Source organism: Malania oleifera, chromosome 2, assembly GCF_029873635.1.
Source record: "Malania oleifera isolate guangnan ecotype guangnan chromosome 2, ASM2987363v1, whole genome shotgun sequence".
In the NCBI taxonomy this organism is placed as follows: Eukaryota; Viridiplantae; Streptophyta; class Magnoliopsida; order Santalales; family Ximeniaceae; genus Malania; species Malania oleifera.
Window position 1 is genome coordinate 22,911,570 of NC_080418.1, and position 23,426 is coordinate 22,934,995.

General features: G+C 37.4%; 1 protein-coding gene across 1 annotated transcript; it reads right to left on the reverse strand.

Annotated features, from left to right (window-relative positions):
• Nucleotides 1-1,668: 1,668 nt before the first annotated feature.
• On the reverse strand, nt 1,669-10,147 carry LOC131149837 (carbamoyl-phosphate synthase large chain, chloroplastic-like). The gene is made up of 3 exons (XM_058100601.1): nt 8,440-10,147; nt 5,299-5,991; nt 1,669-3,457 (listed from the first exon to the last, which is right to left on the reverse strand). Exons 1-3 carry the CDS (start codon nt 9,793-9,795, stop codon nt 1,907-1,909), a joined length of 3,600 nt encoding a protein of 1,199 aa, XP_057956584.1. The 5' UTR covers nt 9,796-10,147; the 3' UTR covers nt 1,669-1,906.
• Nucleotides 10,148-23,426: the final 13,279 nt, after the last annotated feature.

The following is a 23,426-nucleotide window of genomic DNA, read 5'->3' on the forward strand; positions in this document are numbered from 1 at the left end:
TTGCCTATAAATACAAGTCCAAAGACTTGTTTAATGATTGATCTTAGTGATTAACATCTTTTGAATATCATTCACAAACACTTTGCATTTAGTTCATCATCTTAAGTGCTCAAAATCTCTTTTGCTCTCTAATCTTGTAGTGATTCATTGCTTGAGAGATTTGTGTGAGGTTTATATCGTATCAAATATCCGCTCATTCAAGGAGCTTTGCTTGTAAATCATTTTAATCTTGTAAAGGTTCTTTGTGAACCAAGTGTTAAAGGGATTGGTTCCCTTGTTTGGGCTCTTTCTGAGTAATAGGGATTGGTTCCCGTGTGAAGGTTCTTGGTAAACCGAATTGCAAGGGTTCTTGGTGAACCGTGTTGAAAGGCTCTAGGTGAGCAAAAAGGATTTGTTCTCGTGTGTAAAGACTTCTCCACCGATGAAAGAGGTTGTTTAGTAGATTGTGGAATCCTTGAGTGTGTTTCAAGGCATGGACGTAGGCAAGGGGCTGAACCACGTTAATATCGTTTGTCAAGCTTTTCTTCCCTATATTCTTTAATTTATATCTTGTGCATGATTTATGTTCTATATATTGTGATATAATCATTTGTATCTTGTCAAGATTGTTATTTTGTAGAGAAAAGCAAAAATACGCAAAAGAGTCTATTCACCCCCTCCTCTATACTTGACTCTATGACCATCAATTTACTATCTTGGTGTCAAAAGACACTTTACAATGATTTTCTTGCTTCTCTTACAATGCAAATACACCTTGAATAGTGTATATATAAAGTTCCCCAGAGGTTTCCCTCCAAAACCCCAACCAACTTAACGTCCAATGTTCAAAATTCAAAAATTTGTGTCGGGTTTTCGAACCAAACCGTCGACGTATTGGGTCAAATTGTCAACGGTTTAAGACAATATGCAAATTGTCTAAAATCTACTGTCAAACTGTCGACAGTTTCCTTGTTGCTCCTCAACACTTGTGATTTTTCACTATGTATTCTTCCTTGTACATGCATCCCATCAAGCATATGAACCACATAACACACCACTTGTAGTACATAAAATTTTAAAAATGTTATGGATGTGTACATACAATATAAATTTATTTGTGATGGACCAATTTAAATGCAAAATTAATTGAAAAAAAAATAAAATACAAATATAGAACATACTAATATTGAATGAGAATTTAAAATGTAAAACTTAAGTAAAATTTAAATACTTTATTTTATAAAACATGGGAAGTTGAACACTTATTAAATTTATTGTAATGTTTTGTTATTGGAAACTTTTGGAGGAAAGTAGGTGAAAAAAATTGTACTATAATGAATATTTTAAAAATAATTCCAATCACTTTTCTAATTTTAAATGTACGTAGACGAAAATCTAACACGGTATATATAAAGTATATATAAAGCAGGTTCAAGACATTGGACCAAAGTAGATGAATCATACTAGGAACACGAAATAGGAATAGAAAATCATTTTTTTCTGATTGTAGTGGCACTATCAAATGCAAACAAACGATACGTCAATACGATCAGACATTGATAGTGTTTTTCAATCAAGCAATAGATTTTCTGCCTGGGTATTGTTGCTCATCATAAAAGCAAGATCTGCAAGAAGCAGCTTAGAAAAAGTTGTGTTTTTTTTATTGGAAATGAACAATGACTAAAGAAGTTTAAACCAAGGATATAAATCACATCATAAATTAAGCTTTTTACATTACAATTCTCAATAAACAAAAAAAAAAAAAAAAGAATTTTCGACATGGCATCACCAAGATTTTTCAGTTATCACAAGAAAGAAATAAGGCCAAAAATTGATAAGTTACATAACAAAAATACTTGTCCCAAACATCATCAGTGGACACAAAAAAGAGGACACTCAAAAGCTTGCCTGAAATACCTATTCAAGTTTAAAGAGAGGATGAGGCTGACTGCAACATTTTACTACTACTTTTTTCCGTCTCAACATCAAAGAAGTCTTGAAGGGCAATCATCCGGACAGAGCTTCCCTTCAAGCTCCTTATTGCTTCAACACTAGCCAAAGCTCCAGCAACTGTTGTTATGATAGGAACCTTGTAAGCAAGAGCCATCCTCCTAAGTCGCCGCCCATCAATCTGGTCAAGTGTGTCACCAGAACTAGTGATAATCATCAATTGGATCTTTCCATTAGCAATCATATCACCAGCATGAGGCCGCCCTTCATGCATTTTCAGCACTCTTTCTGCAGGAATACCTTCCAATGCAAGAACATGGGCTGTCCCAGAAGTTGATACAATCCTGAATCCAAGCCCCAAAAAGGCACGAGCAAGTGTGGCAAGATGGGGCTTTGTCAAGTCATTCAAACTGAGGAACAATGAGCCAGAGAGCGGAAGCTTCTGCCCAGCAGCAATTTGCGCTTTGGCAAATGCAATTGAGAAGTCATAATCAATGCCCATCACCTCACCAGTGCTTCGCATCTCAGGACCTAGCAACACATCACACCCTTGGAATTTCTCAAATGGAAGAACAGCTTCCTTGACTGATACATGTCCCGGGATGACTTCTTTTATAAAATTTAAGTCATGGAGAGACTTCCCCGACATGACAAGGGAAGCATATTTAGCCAAGGGGTGCCCAATTGCCTTGGACACAAATGGGACTGTACGCGATGCACGAGGGTTAGCCTCAAGCAAAAAAACCTCCCCAGAAGCAGTTATTGCATACTGGCAGTTCATTAGCCCACACACTTTCAGCTTTCTTGCCAACTTTGTTGTCCATGACCTAATTGTGTCCAAGCAAGAAGAAGGAATTGTTTTTGTAGGGATCGAGCAAGCTGAGTCACCAGAGTGGACCCCAGCCTGCTCAATATGCTCCATTATCCCTCCTATTACCACATTACCACATGAATCAGCAAGTGCATCAACATCAATCTCAACAGCATCAGATAAATACTTGTCTATCAATACAGGACGTTCAGGGTCCACCTGAACAGCATTTTCAAGGTAGGTCACAAGCTTTTCATCATTATACACAATCTCCATTGCCCTGCCACCCAAGACATAGGATGGCCTAACAACAACTGGATAACCTATCTCCATAGCAATGGTGAGAGCATCAGCTTCACTCTTGGCAATCCCCCCTTTTGGCTGTTCAATTTCCAGTTCCTTTAGGATTGCGTTGAACCTCTCTCTATCCTCAGCGGCATCAATTGAATCAGGTGATGTACCCCAAATACGAACAAGCCCAGTTCCATTGGCACATAGAGGCTTTTGCTCATCTAAGTAGCGCTGGATGGGAAGAGCAAGCTTCAGAGGGGTTTGACCTCCAAATTGGACTATGATGCCATCAGGTCGCTCCAAGTCTATTATGTTCAGAACATCTTCAATTGTCAGTGGTTCAAAGTACAGACGATCACTAGTATCATAGTCTGTAGATACAGTCTCAGGATTTGAATTCATCATAATTGTCTCATATCCAGCATTCTACAAAGAACAAAGATAAAACAATATTAATTAACAGAAAAGATAAAAAGTAAAATAAATAAGTTAACAGAAATAAGATGAATGAATAAAAATATAACCACAAGAAAACCAATTGCGCAGAAAAAGATCATGTGCAAAGCATATGCTCCACCTCATCCATGATATTGATTGACATCACTTTTGTATTAATTCTCATAGTTGCAGTAATGAAATCAAAAAGTTTGGCAGCTAACGAACTGGGTCAGGATTTAAAGAAATCTTGTTAAGACATATAGTTCTAATCACAGATCTAGCAATTAAACAACTGAAATCAACTATAGATAAGCGTCACCCAATCCAAATCCCAATAAAGCCTAATATGCTTGCACATGTGCATTTTGCCTTTTTAACAAAATAAAGATTTCTTATAGATCTATCAATCATAAATATCCATTTCAGTAATACCATGCTATTTTTTCCAGTATTTAAGTAACCGCAATATACTACCGCACTACGTAGAATGCTAATCCAGTCAAAATGCACCTTTCAAGAAAAAGTGAATTGTGTCAAAACCCTGAACAATATATAGCTCCAAAGCGAGAAACAAAATGGGATGACCAATTTTCATGTAAGTGTTATAGAGAGAGAGAGAGAGAGAGAGAGAGAGAAGTAATTACTTATTTCAACTTAAATTCAGGTTTTTCAATACTTTGACTGATTTGAAAAGGCCAGAACATTGTGACTAATGGTCCATGAAAAAGAATAATACAAGTTTGCTAGCAATGATCATTGAATGATTCAGCAGGAAAAGAAATCGTCCCATGAAACAGATAAACTAATTCATTAATACAACCATGTCAATAACAATAAAAATGCCCTTACTTGATCGAATAAACCCGAATTCACTGAATAAAAGTGCATGCATTTTTCTTTTTAACATAATAAAGCCTTCATCATCTATCACATTTTCAATAATATGGTTTCTTTAAAAACATGTAAGCAATCCAAGAAAAGAGAAGCATAAATCTATTGCCTATTTCAACTTAAATACAATTTAATACAGTTAAAAGGATCCCAAAATAAAAATTAAAAGATATCTAATTGGCTTTTCATGCTTACAAACTTACAATTCCATCTTAGATTTTTAGGGAGCGTTTGTTTGATCTAAATGACCTCTAAATAGAGGCTATGCCTAAACTGGTTCACTTATTGACATCAGACCATTTGGTGGTAGCTTTCAACTTTCTTAAAACTTCTCTAATAGAATCAAACTTGGAAACATGTTTGATCGGCAAGTGGGAAATCCAATAATCTCTTTTCCAATTTTGTTCCCTTAAAAATTGAAAATGATATAAAACTCAACATCCTAATGGATAATATTAAAATAATAAATTTTATTTTGTATAAAATAAATATATTATTTTTATGTATAATTATTAATTAAATATATGCCAAAAAAATATTATTTATATTGAACTAAAAATTTTAGTTCACATAATTGTTTGTTAAATTTTACTAAATATTTATGTTCCTGAAATTTGAGAAGGTTAAAAAATTGAAAAACAACACTTCAAATATTAGCTACCAAACAATTGACATAAGTTGGTATTTAGATTTAGTAACTATTCAAGTTCAATTTAGAATTGGTTTAAAAAATCAATTTTGAACTTAGTGTTCAACACTTAACACTTAATTTTACCAAATGCGCCTTAATGCATTGCCTATCACCAATTTCAATAACAATAACCATGCCCATATGGCTGGAAACCCAGGTTCACATAATAATGAGGAAGTGAGTTTCCAAATATTACTAAAAAAAGAAGAAAATAACCCCCCACAAACAATAAAAACAAAACACATACCTGAAGTGCAAAGGATGTATGGCAGCAACAGTAGTCAAATTCAATTCCCTGGCCAATCCGATTTGGCCCTCCACCCAGAATTAAAACCTTCTTCCTTCCAGTGGGAGCTGATTCGCACTCAAAATCATAAGAAGAGTACATATAAGGAGTATTGGCCTCAAATTCTGCTGCACAGGTATCAACCCGTTTATATGCTGGCGTAACACCAAGAGACAACCGCTTCAACCGAACTTCACCCTCAGTGGATTTAGTTGCAAAAGCAATTTGTTTGTCACTGAAACCCCTCCTCTTCACTTCAACCAAATCATCCTTTGTCAGGTCCGACAAACTCTGAGCCAAAAGAAATTGTTCAACATCTACCAGCTCCTTAAGCTGAGTGAGAAACCATTTGTCAATGTAACTTAGCTCATGAATATCATCAATTTTCATACCCTTCTTCATTGCAGCATATATCGCATGGATGCGATCTGGTCCAGGCACCCGTAAACTGTACTTCAACTGGTCCCAATTCAAATCCAGCTCCTTTATCTGTGAGCAACCCCATCCAGAGTAGCCACATTCCAGCGAACGAACTGCTTTCTGAAAGGATTCTTGGAATGTGCGACCAAGAGCCATAGATTCACCAACAGATTTCATTTGTGTCGTCAATATTGGTTGAGAACCTGGGAATTTTTCAAATGCAAACCGGGGTATCTGCATGATTTAGAACCAAAAAATAATATATAAAAAAGCAATGAGAAGATTATGGAAGGTATCAAAAGATGATAACCAAACAGAATGACATATGCATGGTTAAGAGATACGAGCTGTTGATGATGATGACTAATTTTGGCTATCTACAATGAATGTGATACTACCCTCTCAATTTGCAATATTACATGCATGTCAATCGATAATGCTCTCTCAAAACTGAAATTTCTGGAATAAGACATTCGGGAAAGAAAATCGATTCCAAATGGATGGTATACATATATATCTTTACACACTGTTGTTATAAACTATAGGATCTTTATTGGCACTTAGGCATGGAGCTCAAATGCAAGATATTTGAAGTGGCTTCTTCAAGTTATTGGAAGCCCAGTGCAGCCCTCAAAAAGCTGTATCTACCATCTACTGTGAAGAGGATCAGAATGGGTGCATACACATTGACAGAATTCATTTTTTTTAAGATAACAATAAATCTCATTGAAGACTGAACAAAGTATAAAAGATGGAGGATAAGACATCCTCTGCAAATCATATAACTACAATAATGCCATCCTCCAATCCTTTGAAGATCAGACAGTGACATCCCCCCAAAAATCCCAAAAGAGTGTGCCTAGAAAAAAGCAAGAAAATTAACTCTATCCTGCAGGAAAAAATCGAGAAGTTGTCTGAACCTTGAAAATTCTAGCATTCCTCTCAAGCCACAGATTCCATTTTTATACACTAGACCACACAAGTCAATGAGGCCCTCCCTCTTCTACTTTTCCCAAAACCACAAAATCTCACCAACAATTAACCATACACATTTTTCTAAGCCACCCAAGCTTCGCCAAACTAAGATAAAAGAGCATTTTGAAGTTGTCTTGCCACCAAGGAATGAAGAAGGTGCACATTAATCTTGTTGGACTCATGGCACAACATAGATACATCTAGGCTGAGGGCCTTATAGGGCATCCTTACGTGTGACAAGTCATGTGTATTAATCCAGCCAAGAGTTAGGGTCTAGATGAAAGCCTAAATCTTAGAAGGAATCTTGCCTTCCAAGCAACTTAAAACAAAGGAAAAGGACTACAATTTGAAGGTTTCAAAACTTGAATAAAAAAAGAACTAAAGAAAAATACCTTGAAAAATCCCCAAGCCAAACCAAAGCATCTCCCCTTATTACAGAAACAAAAGAGTCCAACACACTCAGTAAAAAGAGGTCGTCTGGGAAAAAAACTTACAAGGACTCACATGAAAAATATCGCCACCTCCTTAGTATCCCACCTGTTCTTGATGAATTCCAAACTTACTTCTATAACCTGATGCCATAGGGAATTAACTTCTTCAGGATACCTCCATAACCATTTTCCAGTTAAAGAGATAGTTTTAGATACAATGTTACCACATCCAAACCCCCCTAACACCCCAATGGTGAGAGATTGGACTCCCATGTTGAAGATCATGGGTTCAAACAATAGAAGGGGAGTAGGAAGGGGTATGGGATGGGAGATGGAGCTACATACCACTTTATGGCACAGTTGGTGGGACTTTAATGAACATGAACAGAATTCATATTCCAGGGTTAACAAGTCTTGCATTGCATCATAGCAGGGAGTAGATAGCAGGTCATATACTTCATTGGTAGTGTCAGTATGAAGAGGAAGCAATAGAACTTTCAGCAGTCAATGAGTGTAAATGATACAGACTCAATTACAAATAAATAGTCCTTGCACATGCCAGGGGAAAAAAAAACAGAAAAATGAGCAAATAAAAGGTATCATGGTGTTTAAAATTTTCAAAATATTCAGGGAGCACATTGAAAACAAAATGGGTAATAAATGGAACAGAAATGGAAAGAAAAGAGTTATGGTGAAATTGAATATTCAAACATAGAAAATTAAGCTTTCTTAAAAAAACAAATATAGTGTCATACTGACGAGTGGATATTATAATAGTCCAAGAACTGAAAATGAAAACTTAGATAATGATATCATCAAAATGTTGCACAAAGAATATGCCACATTTGTGAGATAAAGATCTCTGTTCATCCACACAAATCCAGGTAATAAGTTTTAAAGAGATTTCAATAAGAACATATGGCCGGATTGGACATAATACCAAATGGATTCACAGCACAACAACGGATAAAATGCAGACCAGCACTGGATTATGAATATTAACTAAAATGATAACTTGTATAGTTGAAAATATGGTACCAAATCAAAAGACACTGCAAGACTAGCCAAAAAGCATGTTTGGAATTTCCTTATTTGTCTGTCTCATCATTTGACAATCTAACATAATGATGTCTAGATATGCTATTTAATAATAAAAGATAAGGCAGTACCTTAAGATGAAACACTAAGGAAATTTAAGAACACGCAAGCACTAATAAAACAAAAATGCAATTATAGATAACCCGAAAATTTATAAGAGAAAGGTTATAGATTTTGCCTTTGTCACCACATAATCAATAGAAGGCTCAAAACTAGCCGGAGTTTTCTTGGTGATGTCATTGGGTATCTGATCCAAGGAATAACCCACTGATAACTTGGCAGCCATCTTTGCAATTGGAAAACCAGTTGCCTTGGAAGCCAGAGCAGAGGACCTTGAGACTCTTGGATTCATCTCAATTACCATCACCTCCCCATCTTTAGGATTGACAGCAAACTGCACGTTTGAACCACCACATTCAACTCCAATTTCCCTTATGATAGCAATTGAGTAATCTCTGAGGCGCTGGTATTCTTTATCTGTCAAGGTCTGGGCAGGGGCAACAGTGATTGAGTCACCCGTGTGGATCCCCATTGGGTCAATATTCTCAATTGAACAGATAATAACCACATTGTCTGCCAAGTCTCTCATAACCTCAAGCTCATACTCTTTCCAACCCAATAAAGATTTCTCCACTAAAACCTGTGATGTTAAGCTCGCTGCAAGCCCTGATTTGCAAATTGACTCAAACTCCTCTTTGTTGTACGCAATCCCACCTCCAGTTCCTCCCAGCGTGAATGCTGGCCGAATGATCAATGGAAACTCCCCTATGGAATTTGCAATCTCAATACACTCATCAAGATTCGTCCCAATTCCCGAAGGAGGCGTCTTAATCCCAATGTTCTGCATGGCTTGTTTAAACAAATCCCTATCCTCCGCTTTCTTGATTGCATCAAGCTTTGCTCCTATCAACTCGACACCATACTTCTCAAGGATACCACTTCCAGCCAATGCTACCGCAAGATTAAGCGCTGTCTGCCCACCCATAGTCGGCAACAGAGCGTCGGGTCTCTCTTTCTCAAGGACTTGCTCCACCAACTCAGGCGTCATCGGAGCAACATAGGTCCTGTCCGCCATATCGGGGTCAGTCATGATCGTTGCAGGGTTCGAGTTTATGAGCACAACTTCATACCCTTCTTCCTTGAGGGCCTTACATGCTTGAGTACCCGAGTAATCGAACTCGCAAGCTTGCCCGATTACTATAGGACCTGCCCCAAGGATCATAATCTTCTTCAAATCAGTTCTTTTTCCCTTGGGCAATTCCCCAAAACCTCCATTTTCCGAATCTTCTCTCTTAGCAGCAGAGATGCGTAGCTCATTTCTCACCGAGATCACTCTATTGCCAAACTTCACATTACGCCCGAAATGGGGCCACGATTGGAGGGTTAAAGACCCAGTGTTCTTCCTTGCTCTGCGTTTGTTCGAGTAAAGGAAGGGACGAAAATGGGCGGATCTCAACGAACAGGGTATGAATTGCGACAGAGACGAAGAAAAGCTACCAGCTAAACTGTCACAATGATTCACACAAAAACCCATGTCACAGGAGAAGCAGAGTGAGCATACCAGAAATCAGTAGAGTTTCAGAGTCTGAAAACTAGAGAAGGAGATGGCGGAGCTTAGCTGCCCCCTTTCTGGGTGGTAGTGAGTCTCAACGGGACTCTGTTACCCAATTCTTGCTCTCAGCAAACACTGATTTGTGAATGAGAAATCTTGGTCATTTCATGAGAAAATTAGGATTTGCAGGATATGCTTATTCAAAGAATCTGTCGGCGTTTATTCGTATTACAAAGAAAAAAGGTTGTGCTGAATCTGCTGAAAGGTATCAGCCGGTTGCGCCAGCAAGCTACTGCATGATTCTTGGAAAGAAGACTAGGGTTTTGGCGTCCGTACTCAATTCATTATTATTATTATTATTATTATTATTTTGATAATCCGAAACTCCAGCCACCACCATGCCACTTTAGACGCGATGGTGCAACACCAAACCTGGAGGGTGAAAGTCGTCCGCCCATTGACGCATCACCAAAATCATAAATTGCTCTTACTGTAAGGATTTGGGAAAATAAAATAATAAAAGAAATGAGAAAAATAAGTTTTTGGACTAGTTAAAGAGAAAATCGACGACGGTTTTAACTTTTCACCACAGAACAGTAACGGGTAAATGATAAATCTAGGCCGGTTAATAGAAAACCAACGATGGTTTTCTGAGAATGAGCTCTGATAGTGCTGAAATTATAAAAGAAGCGAGAACTCATTTGAAAAATTAAAATTAAACACTATTCTCTCTCTCATGCAAACTCACGGACCCCTCTCCTTCTTTCTTCGATTTCGACTCCGTTAAAACCCGAATTGACGATCGGAAACCGCCACGGGGTTCTTGGGAAGATTCTCTACATCTTAAGCGAAGCGAATTTCTAGTTTGGGATTCCAGGGCACCATCCCAAAATCAGGGTAAGTAGGGTATTTTTAAGTATTATTATTAATATGGAGTATATAGGGCCTAGGGAATGATAAAATAGCGTTTTATTAAGATTTGAGTTGATAGAATCGGGTTTTTGAATTAGGGTTCGGGTGTGTACCGCGGACATCGTTTGGGGGTTTTTGTAGGCGTAATCTAGGAAACCAAGTAGGGGGAATTAATTATAGTAGACTTTTATTAAATTTTAAACCGGTTAATTTGAGTATACAAAAATATATATATGTTTAAGTATGATTTATCTAAACGGCTAAGCATTTGGAAAAATAATGATTTTTGATATATATGGGATAAAATTGTGTGGCAGAAATACCACTTTCATAATGTAACTAATTGTTGTGAGTACCAAATGATGAAATATACTATTAGATTGTGAACATTAGTTAGTTGTGAATACTGGCATGTTGTGAATACTGACTAGTGATAAATACTAATTGGTTGTGAATACAGGCTGCTTGAGATTACTGTGTGATGAATAATGTGATGTGTGTGTATGGATTATTTTGTGTGGTTATTCGTGTGTATCACAATATAACATTGGAAGGCTAGAGGAGTTCATTATATTGCTTGGATGTAATCACGATATACGTTGGCAGGCTTGAGGAGTTCGTATATTGTCATTATATATTGGGGTAGAGCTTTGGCAGGCCAGAGGAGGGTGTTCTACTGATATACTACGAATAGGTCATGGGGATTGGTACTGGTGGTTAGTGGCGCATGTGTGGGTCACGTTATATTCTGTGTGACAGTCCTGTGTGGACCAGTCCTGTGTGGACCGTGTACCCTGTGTGGATGTGAGTCTTGTGTGGACTGGGTATCCTGTGTGGATGAGAGTCTTGTGTGGACTGTGTAATTTGTATGGTTGAATGTCCTATGTGGACAGTGTTCTCCTGTATGGATAATTTATGTGAAATGTGATCTAGCAAGAAAAATAATATATGAATTTAATTATATGTATACTTATGGCAAAGTAAAACTTTCTACCAAGAGCTTGCTGAGAAAGACGAGTGTCCTGGTTATTTTCGATTTGGTACCAGAGTAGAGGGAAGTTACTTGTATGGGCGGGTAATCTTCCCTATTCTTGGAGACTTTGCCTATATACATAGCCCGAGGGCTTACTGAGTAAGGTGAGTGCCCTGATATTAGTATTAGAACAGAGGGAAACTACTTGTATGAACGGGTAATCTTCCCTATTCTCGGGTATCATCATTAAAAATAATTATGAATGTGTGCTTGTGTTGACCTTATAGGTCATGCTCGGTTTTGATAATGACAAATACCCATTGTATTTGATGCATGCTTGAGGTTATGTGCAGGTATTTCAATTGGCATATCATAATGATAGCATAAAGAGGAATTGAAGGTGAAGACCCAATATATGTTGTATTTTATTTCATTATTATTTAAAGGGTCTGTAATAGTAAATAGGGCTTGACATGTAATAATCACACGCAGCACCTGCATGATTTGATGACTAAGTTCAAACTAAAAAGAACCTAGAAATGACCCTAAGACACTTACTCATGCATATATATGTGTGTGTGTGTGTGTGTGTCTATATATATATATATATGATCCTAGGACACTCACTTATGCATATATATGTGTGTGTGTGTGTGTGTGTGTATATATATATATATATATATATATATATATATGTTTAGTCATTTGATTAGGGTGTTTGCACAAATTGAAAAGAACCAAAATGTATGAAAATTACATGTTCGGTTGACCGTACTCCCAAGTACAAAATCCTCTTGATCGATCGAACTCGGACCTGGTCAACAAATTAACCACATCCCGGTCGACCGAACTTACCTAGTTCATTTATACCCGGTCAACCAAACTCCCTAAGAGTCAACTTAATTGACCTTCTGGTCAATCGTGCCCAAAATGAATAACAACGCCCTGGTCGACCAAGTTCCCATGTGTGAGAACTCAATAGTTTGGTCGACTGAACTAGATAGTTCAAAAAGTTCCCGATCGATCGAACCATGCTAAAAGGGAAAAATCACCCTGAATCTCCAAGTCCGGTCAACTGAACTTGTAGTTGAAATCGTTCCCAGTCGACCGAACTTCAAGCAACTCGGTCAACTGAACTTGCCTTGATCGACCAGTGCTCTCGGGTTGCCCCAAATTATTTATCACGGTTAATATTTTTAAACGGGGGTTAATTTAATTAAATAATATTAAAACTTTTATAATAATTTCATTTGGGTCCTTAATGGCCATAATCAAGGGAAAGTCTATATATACCCCTTCATTTGGAATGATTAGCAACAAGATTAGCAAACTCAATTAGTGATTTCTCTCTGAATTTCAAAATCATTCTCTCATACTTTCAAACATCCTACACTCAATCTTACCTTGCCATATTGCCAAAAATCCTTTGTAAGTTTGATTTGAGATTTGATTGTTCTATAAAGTGTGCTCTCTCAAGATTGTGCTTGCTTGAAATTGTTTTATTTAAGAGCAAAACCTGAAGTATTCTTAGGGGACTTTATTAATAAGTCTTTCCTAAGAAGATTTCGTTTGAACTTTTGAGTATTGCACAATCATTGCAATATCTTAAAAAGTTTTTATTTGATTTTGGTTGCTTAAATACTTTCAAATCATTTTCAAATATCTAGCGTGTTTCATATTGAGAAATCTTTGAAGAGATATTTGATTATGTGATAAAGATCTTTATTGCAATATTTATTTAGTGATATTATTTTTGAACAACAAAGATCAAACTCATTTTGCAAACAAAATCTATACTTCTCTTGAGGCTTATATATTGAGAAATATTATTTGAGATATCTGAAGTATTGCTATCATCTTCATTTGAGCATTGTGATTGAAAATATTGTGTGATACAAAGATAGTATTATTTGCACTCTCATGCACTGATTACAATGATTGCAAATATATTTGAGAGTAGACATCTTATACCACATTGAGCTTACTTCATTATCTCATTTGGTGGTGTATGTGATTGCACGTATTAGGTACATATTTGCTTTACATGAAAGTATAATCACTGTACCAATTTCATTATTGTGAAATTACTGAATGTTTCTAGGCGTGGCCTGAGGGGGCGGTAATCCAGTACGGTAAGAATTGATTGTAAAGGTTGAGATCAGCCCTGTGCTAATTGACCTAATTTGTTTAAGTGTCATTCCACCTGTTTAAGTGAGCAAGTATAGTAGTAATCCTTGCACTTGTTAGTCAAGGCGAGAATGTAGGCAATTTGCCAAACCTCGATAACATTTCTGCATGTCACTTTCCTTTACTGCTTTCTGGTGCATGCGTAGTTAATTAAATTGCTCTATTTAATTTCTGGTACATATTATAATTGATTAACATTACTTACACTAGATTAACCATAAGATTGTGAATATACTGCTGCTAGGATACTCACCTAGGGCATAAATTTTAAAAGTACAAATTCACCCCCCCTCTTGGGATCACGGTAAAGCTAACAATTGGTATCAGAGCCACGTAGCATAGACTAGCAGTTATTTTGCAAAAGATCACATATGACTCATAGCTCCGTGACCCCTTTCCCTGAGGGACCATCTTCCACACGACCTCCGATTTTTAGTGGTGTTAATTACACCTTCTAGAAATAGAGGATGCGCATCTCCCTCCAAAATACTGATTGGAATGTGTGGAGGATCATCTCTAAGGGAAATTATGTTTCTATGAAAACTGAGGGTGCAACTAGAGTTCCTAAAACTGAGGAAGAATATGATGAAGATGATATAAAAGTTGTTAGTTTAAATGCTACTTGTAAAGACCCAAAAATTTAAAAGGATTAAAATAATTTGAAAAAAATAATAATAAATAAAATAACAGATTAATAAATAAAAGGAATGGCACGGGAAAAAGAAAAAAAATTAAATTAAAATTAAAGAAATTAAATTAAATTAAGATTAATTAAATAATTAAATAATTAGTTATTAAATTAAATATTATTACATTGGATTTAAAAAAAAACTAATTGAAATAAGAGAATATATATATAAAGTAAAAGAAGATAAGAAGAAGCAGAAGTACACGCCCCCCCCTCCTCTGCAAGTTCCTGCTGTGGCCGCGCTCCATCTCTGTCTCCGTCTCTCTCTCTCTCTCAATTTCTCTGCGAATTTGCAGCGGATCAGGAAACGGAAGGTGCCATTGGATTCCTGGTTCCGCTGCCGATATTTCTACTGGAACATATTTTTCATGGGAACGGCTTAGGCACTGCTCCTGGGGAAAGGTAATTTTTTCTCATTTTCCCAATTTCGCTGTTAATATGCAGTTAAATCGATAATCGGACACCACCATGGGGTCCTAGTCGTCGTCGTCGTCATTTTGGCGCAAGTAATTTTCCAATTGAGGTTTTCTAGGCCCTACTCCAAAGCGAGAGTGGGATTTGGAAAATTTGGTAATTTGAGTATATTTAAGGGTATATTTATTTATTTAGGAATTATGACCCTAGGAAATATTTAAATAATATTTTATTCAGGAATAATTTATTGGAGTAAGGAATTTTTGATTCAGGGTCCGGGTGAACGCCGCAGGTATTTTTCGAAGTCCCTGTTGGCGTAGCTCAAGAAACCAGGTAAGGGAAAAAATATATATTAAATCAGAATTTTTATGAATTTAATGGAAACATAAATTGTGTTATATGTAGGTGTATATGTTTCGATATGGGTAAAATGCCAATTGTTTAAATTGTATTTTTTTTTTCGAGTTTAAGGACTGTTTATTAGATATGTATATGTGAAAATGAATGAATGAAAGTGGAAAGAATTTTCTGATGAATTAAATAAGAAATGAAATGTATTTTGAGCATATAAATGTTAAATGTGGGTTAGCTTATTTTATGAGAAATATGTATGAATTTTACTACTAAATTGTGTGGCATGAGAATTTGTGAAAATTATATGTTAAATGTATGAGATGCAGGCTAAGTAAGTAAGACATTATGAATAAAATGTGACATGGACTATGTTGCTTGTGTGTGTTAATGCAACCATGTAAACAGCTGAAAGATGCTGGGTAAAACAGTTGAAAAATGTTGGGTAAATGTACGACAGCTGAAAGCAAGGTTAGTAGATCTAACTCATTTCTATGTGGACTAACTGTTAGCAAATTCTAGCGCATTTCTATGTGGACTAAGTGATGATGGCTAAAGAGCGGCTGTAGTACAAATGAATGAAATGAAAATGTTATGAAATGAAATGACAAAGAATGACAATGCAATGAAATGAAATGAGAAATGTTAATAATACAAATGGGGAAGAGTCACTTAAAGTGAAACACAAAGAAATGTTAAGTTATGAACATGAAAAAATGTGAATGATTGAATAACGATGGAAATAATGATGTATTATGATATTAGAAGTATCTATGTATGTAAAACATGTTACGATTGGACGAGGCATACTCTTTGCCTAAGGGCTTGCTGAGTAAGGCGAGTGCACTAGTAGCTTCAGATGTGGCAGTAGCTGCGTAACACACTAGGGCAGAGGGAACCTACTTGTATGGGCGGGTAGAATTCCTTATTCTTAAGGCCTTTGTCAGTAAACTATTGTTGAATGCGTGAATACGAGATCAATTTAACACTTGAGGGCTTACTGAGTAAGGTGAGTGCCCTAGTATGCTTAAATTGTGACCTTTGGGTTGCTAAATGTATCAGAGTAGAGGGGTGCTACTTGTATGGGCGAGTAATCACCCCTATCCTTGGGTAATCTCGTGGGTAAACCTTTGCATGTGATTGTTAGGTTCAGAAAATGACTTTCAGTGTTACATTAATAAGTTCCAAATATTATAAAATGATATGTATAATCTCATGATGGCCACACACTGAGTTTAATATATTGTTTCTTCCTTTACTGAGATGTGTCTCACCCGAATATGAAATTATCTTTTTCAGGAGTTCCTCGAGATCGAGCTTAGAAAGCTCGAGATTTTATAGCATTTTTGGTAAATAGAAAGAGAAAATGGTATATTTTTATGTAGTTTTGATATGTATATTTTATGTTTAATGATTTATGTTTTAAGTTTTATAAGATATGGATGGTTGTGAAACATACTGGTATTAGTGGATAACGTTTTGGAGACATGTATATATTTGAATACAAGTGGATGATCAATTTATTATGGTTGGTAATTAGAATTAGTAAACTCTGGTATTGTGTTATATATAGATTATGGTTATGTTTTCCGTTGCGTATATTATGGATTATGGATTATCAGGTACAACGCGTCGGACCTGGGTTTAAAGGGTTCGGGGCGTTACACTACTGCTATGAACATTTTTTACTGTAGTCTTGATGTAAATGAATTTAATAGGACAATGGCATGTTCTACTGCAAAAGAAATCTGGGATAAGTTAGAAGTCACATATGAGGGTACTAGAGATGTGAAAGATAGTAAGATAGATATGTTGACTAGTGAGTATGATGCCTTTAGGATGAATGTAGGTGAGTCCATTCAGAGCATGTACACTAGATTCACACACATCATAAACCCACTGCATGCATTAGGAAAAACCTATCCCACATATGAGATGATTAGGAAGATCCTTAGAGGCTTGCCTCTTGTTTGGGAAGCCAAGGCTACGACCATTGCTGAAGGTAGAGACCTTAAGGCCATAACTCTAGATGAACTAATAGGTTCCCTGATCACCTATGAATTAGCCATAAATGAGAGATTCAATGAACATAATAGGGCAAAGAAAGTAACTGCATTAAAAACCTCCACTAACACATCTAGTGAATGCAGCAAACCTAACACTAATGATGATATGGTTATGATAACTAGAAAATTTAGCATATTTTTCAGGAAAAATAGAAAGTCATACAAAAGATATAGGGAGCCTGCATCTGAGAAGGGAAAGTCTAGCAAAAGAAAAGAAAAATCAAATGCTCCCACGTGTTACAATTGCAACAAAGTTGGGCACATCAAATCGAGCTGCCCACTACTGAAAAAGGAGGCTAAGAAAAAGAAGAAAGCCATGAAGGCAGGGACCTCATGGGACAACTTAAGCAGTAGTGACTCAGAATCAAACCACAGCGACTCAGAGGTCGCTAATTTGTGCTTGATGGCACACGGTGATGAGGTATTATCTTCTTGTTCATTATCTTCGTATTATTCATCTGATGATTGTGATTCTAATTGCATGCCTACGTTTAGAGAATTATAATTTGAATATATTTGTGTATCTAAACTGTTGAGTAAAATGATCAAATAAAATAATGATTTGAAAAAGAAATGTGAAAATTGGTCAAAATTTTTTGGTATTGCAAAAACCTCTCATACTTCTATTTTGAAAGAAAAAGATGTGACTATTGCTGAACTTGAGAGGAAATTGGATGATAGCTCCAAAAATTTTTTTAAGTTCACTGAGAGCAAACACAATTTTGAAAAATTACTTGGTGCCCAAAGGAATTCCTTTAGTAAAGAGGGTCTAGGTTTTAATGGTGTTGAAAATGCTAGACGACTTAATTTTTACTTAGGACATTTCACACGTGAGTCAAAATCTCATGTCCCTCCTAAAGATCCTAAATGTAGAATGAAATGTTTTAAATGCAAACAAATTGGGCATATTAAATTTGATTGCCCACTTAGGAACAAGCATGCGAAAATTAGGAAAGTTTGGGTAGTTAAGGGTGATCCAGCTACTAACCCCCGTGGACCCAACAAAATTTGGGGACTAGCATCAGTTACTTAGTCTATTTTCCAGCTGTGTTTGAGATCGTCCTCCTCCAAGGACAGGTGGTACCTGGATAGCGGGTGCTCATGACACATGACCGACGACCAGGGAAATTTCGCATCAATCATTCCCAAGGATGGAGGATATGTGACATTCGGCAACAATGCAAAATGACGCATCATCGGGGTAGGTAAGGTTGGTAAGGATTCTTCCCTTAATATTGATAATGTTTTTTTGGTTGATGGGCTGAAGCATAATTTACTAAGCATAAGTCAATTGTGTGATAAAGGATATAAGGTATCATTTGAAAATGATAAATGCATAGTTGAAAATAAATCAGATCACAAAATGCTTTTTATTGCCGATCGCCATGAAAATATTTATACTACTTTTTTTGATAACTTAACTTCACAACAAGTAACTTGCTTTTCTACTGTAAATGAAGCCATTTGGTTATGGCATAGGTGCTTAGGACACACTAGCCTGGACTTGTTGTCAAAACTTGTTAGAAAAGAACTAGTAAAAGACTTGCCTAAAATGTCATTTGTGAAAGATAAAATTTGTGATGCATGTCAAATGGGTAAGCAAACAAAATCTAGTTTTAAGAAAAAGAAATTTATATCTACCACTAGACCACTTGAAATGCTTCACTTGGATTTGTTTGATCCTACTTCTATGCAAAGTCTTGGTGGTAAATCATATGCCTATGTAATTGTAGACACATGGGTGTTATTTCTTGCACATAAAAATAAATCATGTGAACAGTTTACCAAGCTTTGTAGGAGAATTTAAAATGAAAAGGGATATAAAATAACCCACATAAGAAGTGATAGAGGAACTGAATTTAAGAATGAAGGCATAGAAAATTATTGTGACCTAGAGGCCATATCACATAACTTTTCTGCACCTAGGACCCCTCAACAAAACGGTGTGGTAGAAAGAAAGAAAAGGTCATTGCAAAAAATGGGTAGAACTATGCTGAATGAATATAACTAATCTAAATATTTTTGGGCTGAGACCATAAATACTGCTTGTTATGTCATGAATAGGGTGTTGATTAGAACAACAATTAATAAAACCCCTTATGAATTGTGGAACAACCATAAACCTAATATTTCCTATTTCCATGTGTTTGGCTGTAAGTGCTTTGTGCTTAGGGATAATGAACACCTAGGGAAATTTGACTCTAAATATGATGAAGGTATTTTCCTAGGCTATTATAACGACCCGAATTGCACTTTAGAAGAAATAACCAAGGGGAATCATTAGAGAATTCATCGACGAATACAGGGGGATTCTTCGATGAGGATATAAGAGAATTCGTCGACGAATACAGGGGATTCGTCGACGAGGGCATAAGAAAATTCGTCGACGAATGACGTGGCTCGTCGGCGAATCCCCTGCTCTATAAATAGCAAAATCTGGATTTTTAATTTCCTAAAGAAGCTAACTCTCTCCTCTCTCTCTCCCCTTCGGTTCTCTCTCTGTCTCTTCGATTTTAGGCTAGATTTACGCCGGATCAACAGTTTGAAGCCACCATGACGCTCATGGGAAGTTCTCTCCAAACCTGCCGGAGCGGATCGTTGGTGAAAGCAAGTTGGAAATCATCCCTGAGTTGAGGTAAGGCTTTTTAAGTCAAATTTGGTCTTGCGATAGTTATAGGAAATGATGTACGCATGAAAATACTAAAGTTTAATACTGGGAGTTTTCATTTTCAGGGTATTGGTCAGGAAATCCTACGGGTGTTAGACTAGAATATTTTGGGACCTTTCTCAGTAGCCAGGAAGGGGATAAACTAAACTAGTATTTTATGAAAAATGTATGTATATTATTATAGAATTTGATTTTAGGGAAATGACTGTATTTATATATGATTTATATTTGAGAAAATATGATTAAAATGATGGTATGTTAAATATGCGAAAAATCTGTTCGGTGTGGCATGAGTATAAAATGTTTGAAATACTGTTTTCTGGAATGAGATTATGATACGGATTTTTATAATGGGAAAAACTGGCGTGTGGGCCGAGATTTTTATATATGTTTGTCGGCATACGGGCCATGCTATGATGTGATTTGCCAGCGTACGAGCTGTGCTATGATGTGATTTGCCAGCGTACAAGCTATGCTATGATATGTTTGTCGGCTTACGGGTCGTGCTATGATGTGATTTGTCAGTGTACGGGCTGTGCTATGATTTACCGGCGTACGAGCCGAGCTATGATAAAATGTGTAATACCGGCGTACGGGCTGATGATTTTCATGATATACGTATATATGAAAAATGATATAATTGATGTGAAAATTAATGATATGAAATATCCATGTATCACAATTTCAATATACGTTATATGGTATCAGAACCTGGTTAGCTTGGTCTAGGCTAACACTTGCACGGTACTGTTGCTATATGTCCATGGTCTTCGTAATCATGATATTTGTGTTAACGCCGTTGTACGGAGTGGTGTGAGATTGGATGGTCGATGTGATTTTTAAGAAGTGTGTGAGCGCCCCTGGTGTACAGACCAGGTCAGGCAGACCCATCGGACTTACAGACTGTACTTTTGACTGGGCAGTGGTCGGCCAACCATTGTCAGGTCCCGCCTTCGGGCCACACAATCCAATCATGTGGGGGTAATACATGACAACAGCCAGCTAACCTATCAGGAATATTTTTGTATTATTATTATATGAGATGAAATATATTTATGAAAATGCAGTATGTTCTGCCATGATTTGATATATATATACCTTTTCCCATATTTGACAAAACAGTTGCAGAATATGTTATGTATGGTATATGTAGAATACGGAATACTCATGTTGCTACACACTGATATTAGTTTATTTCCTTTACTGAGAGGTGTCTCATCCCAAAATTTTATAAACTTTTCAGGAGCCCCAGATAGGAGAGCGGGAAAAGCCTTGCTGAACTAGAGCTGTTGTCTGCCCTTTTTGAAGGGTAAGTTTTAGTAGGGACAATTGGATTTTTGTGGGAAGTGTCCCTAGATTTTGCTTCTTTTGGGATGTATATACTGAAATACAGTGGATATAGTAACTCTGGTATTTGTAGTAATGTGATGGATGTTTTGTATTTACAATATTGTGAATATATGTTTCCTGCTACTTAGGCTTCCGTGTCGTGTTCTGATTTATCCTTGGTACCCACGAGTCTAGGTAGATTATGATCTGCTGAGCTGGGATTGGTGATATTGATTTTATTTTAAAAAAAATGTGGAAATTAAGCAGGTTGTCATAGTGTGGTATCAGAGCCTAGGTTGCTAGGTTATGAAGACTCTAGAATGCATCGGAAATGATACCAGAGTCTAGGAAAATATTTAAGGTTATTCTACAGTCTAGAGGCAGGACTTCCATGGTAGTTTCTGTGTTTTTCCTGGGGTGACGATTTCAGTAAAACCATAGTAAGCTATTGTCGGGTTGTGTTCCTAGAATGTAGGACTGGGGATTAGAAATGAGTTAGAAATGTTGAGATAAGTGGTGAGAATAAGTGGGTAAATTATGAGGATATGATTACCGAGTTGCAACTGTTACTTTTCAGGATGGATCGAGAAGGAAATAGTGCCCATGCGAGTGGAAGTGATGGAGCAGGACCATCAGGTGCAGCTAGGACCAACTCTGACGCGGTATTACGTATCGTGGCTCAGCAGGTTATGGCTGAGATCGCTAGGAGCTCGAGAGAGCAGAGTGGTCCATCTGCAGGCCCTAGGTGTACTATAGAAAAGTTTACGAAGATGAATCCTCTGACATTCTCGGGTGGAGTTGATCCTACAGCCGCCGAGAACTAAATGCAGAAGACCGAGAAGGTCTTGGTCGTGTTACAGTGTACTGAGGAACAGAGGGTCCTCTTTGCCACCTATAGACTGATAGGAGAGGCCGAGAGGTGGTGGACTGCAGTGAGACTGTTGGAGCAGCAGAGGGCGACTCCTATAGCCATGACATGAGACCGATTTAAAGAATTGTTCTTCGATAGATATTTCCAGCTACTGTCAGGGAGGCTAAGGTAGAAGAGTTCCTGAGTCTGAAGCAGGGACAACTATCTGTACAGCAGTAAGCGGCGCGTTTCATCGAGCTCTCTCGTTTCGCCCCATACATTGTTCCTGATGAAGTGAGGAAAGCCAGGCAGTTTGAGAGAGGCTTGAGACAGAGCATATTCAAGCAGGTGGTGGTGTCACAGATTTAGGACTTTGCTGAATTAGTCGACAGGGCAGCTTTGGCAGAGATTGGTAAGCGTCTTAATGCAGAGAAGCAGGGACAAAGGAAGAGATCTGCATCTACCGGCTTCCAGCAAGGTCATAGACCGGGTCAGTGGAAGAGAGGAAATCATGGTAGAGGCAGGAGATAGGAGGACGCGAGGTGCAGACAGGGCAGGCACCTCCAATCTGTCAGACTTGTGGTAGGAGACACTGGGGAGAGTGTCGAGCTGGTGGTGTGGTGTGTTATCGTTGCGGTAGATCGAGGCATATGGTGCGAGACTGTCCTACCTCACCAGATGTAGTTCTAGCTCCTAGACCATACCGGGGAGGTTATCAGGCACCATGTGGGGGCCAGCAGAGGAATATGGCCCCAGCCAGGGTGTTTACTCTAACACCGGGTGAGGCCGAGATGGCAGGTGACGTGGTGACAGGTATGGTTATTATGCATTCTTTTAAAGTTATAACATTGTTTGATTCAAGAGCTACACACTCGTTTGTGTCTTCGGGGTGTGTTAAATTATTTAGGGCTGAAGCACAACTATTAGAAGTTGAATTGCTGGTATCTACACTGACTGGGTTAGCAGTGAGGTGTAATAGGGTGCTCTGGGGTTGTCCAGTTGATATTCAAGGAAAGAATTTGTCAGCTGATTTGATAGTGCTGGACATGCACGAGTTTGATGTTATCTTTGGCATGGTTTGGCTAGCGGCTAATTTTGCCAGCATAGATTGTCGAGCACGAGAAGTGATATTCAGACCTCCAGGGGAAGCAGAATTCAAGTTCATAGGGTCGCGA

Bases quoted from the DNA above. Each gene is read 5' to 3' on its own strand.
- LOC131149837 (XM_058100601.1), bottom strand. From the start codon at position 9,795: ATGGGTTTTTGTGTGAATCATTGTGACAGTTTAGCTGGTAGCTTTTCT. The intron at 5,992-8,439 runs GCAAAATCTATA...TAAATCATGCAG, and splicing joins TTGATTATGTGGTGACAAAG to ATACCCCGGTTTGCATTTGA. The intron at 3,458-5,298 runs GTATGTGTTTTG...TGTTCTTTGTAG, and splicing joins ATACATCCTTTGCACTTCAG to AATGCTGGATATGAGACAAT.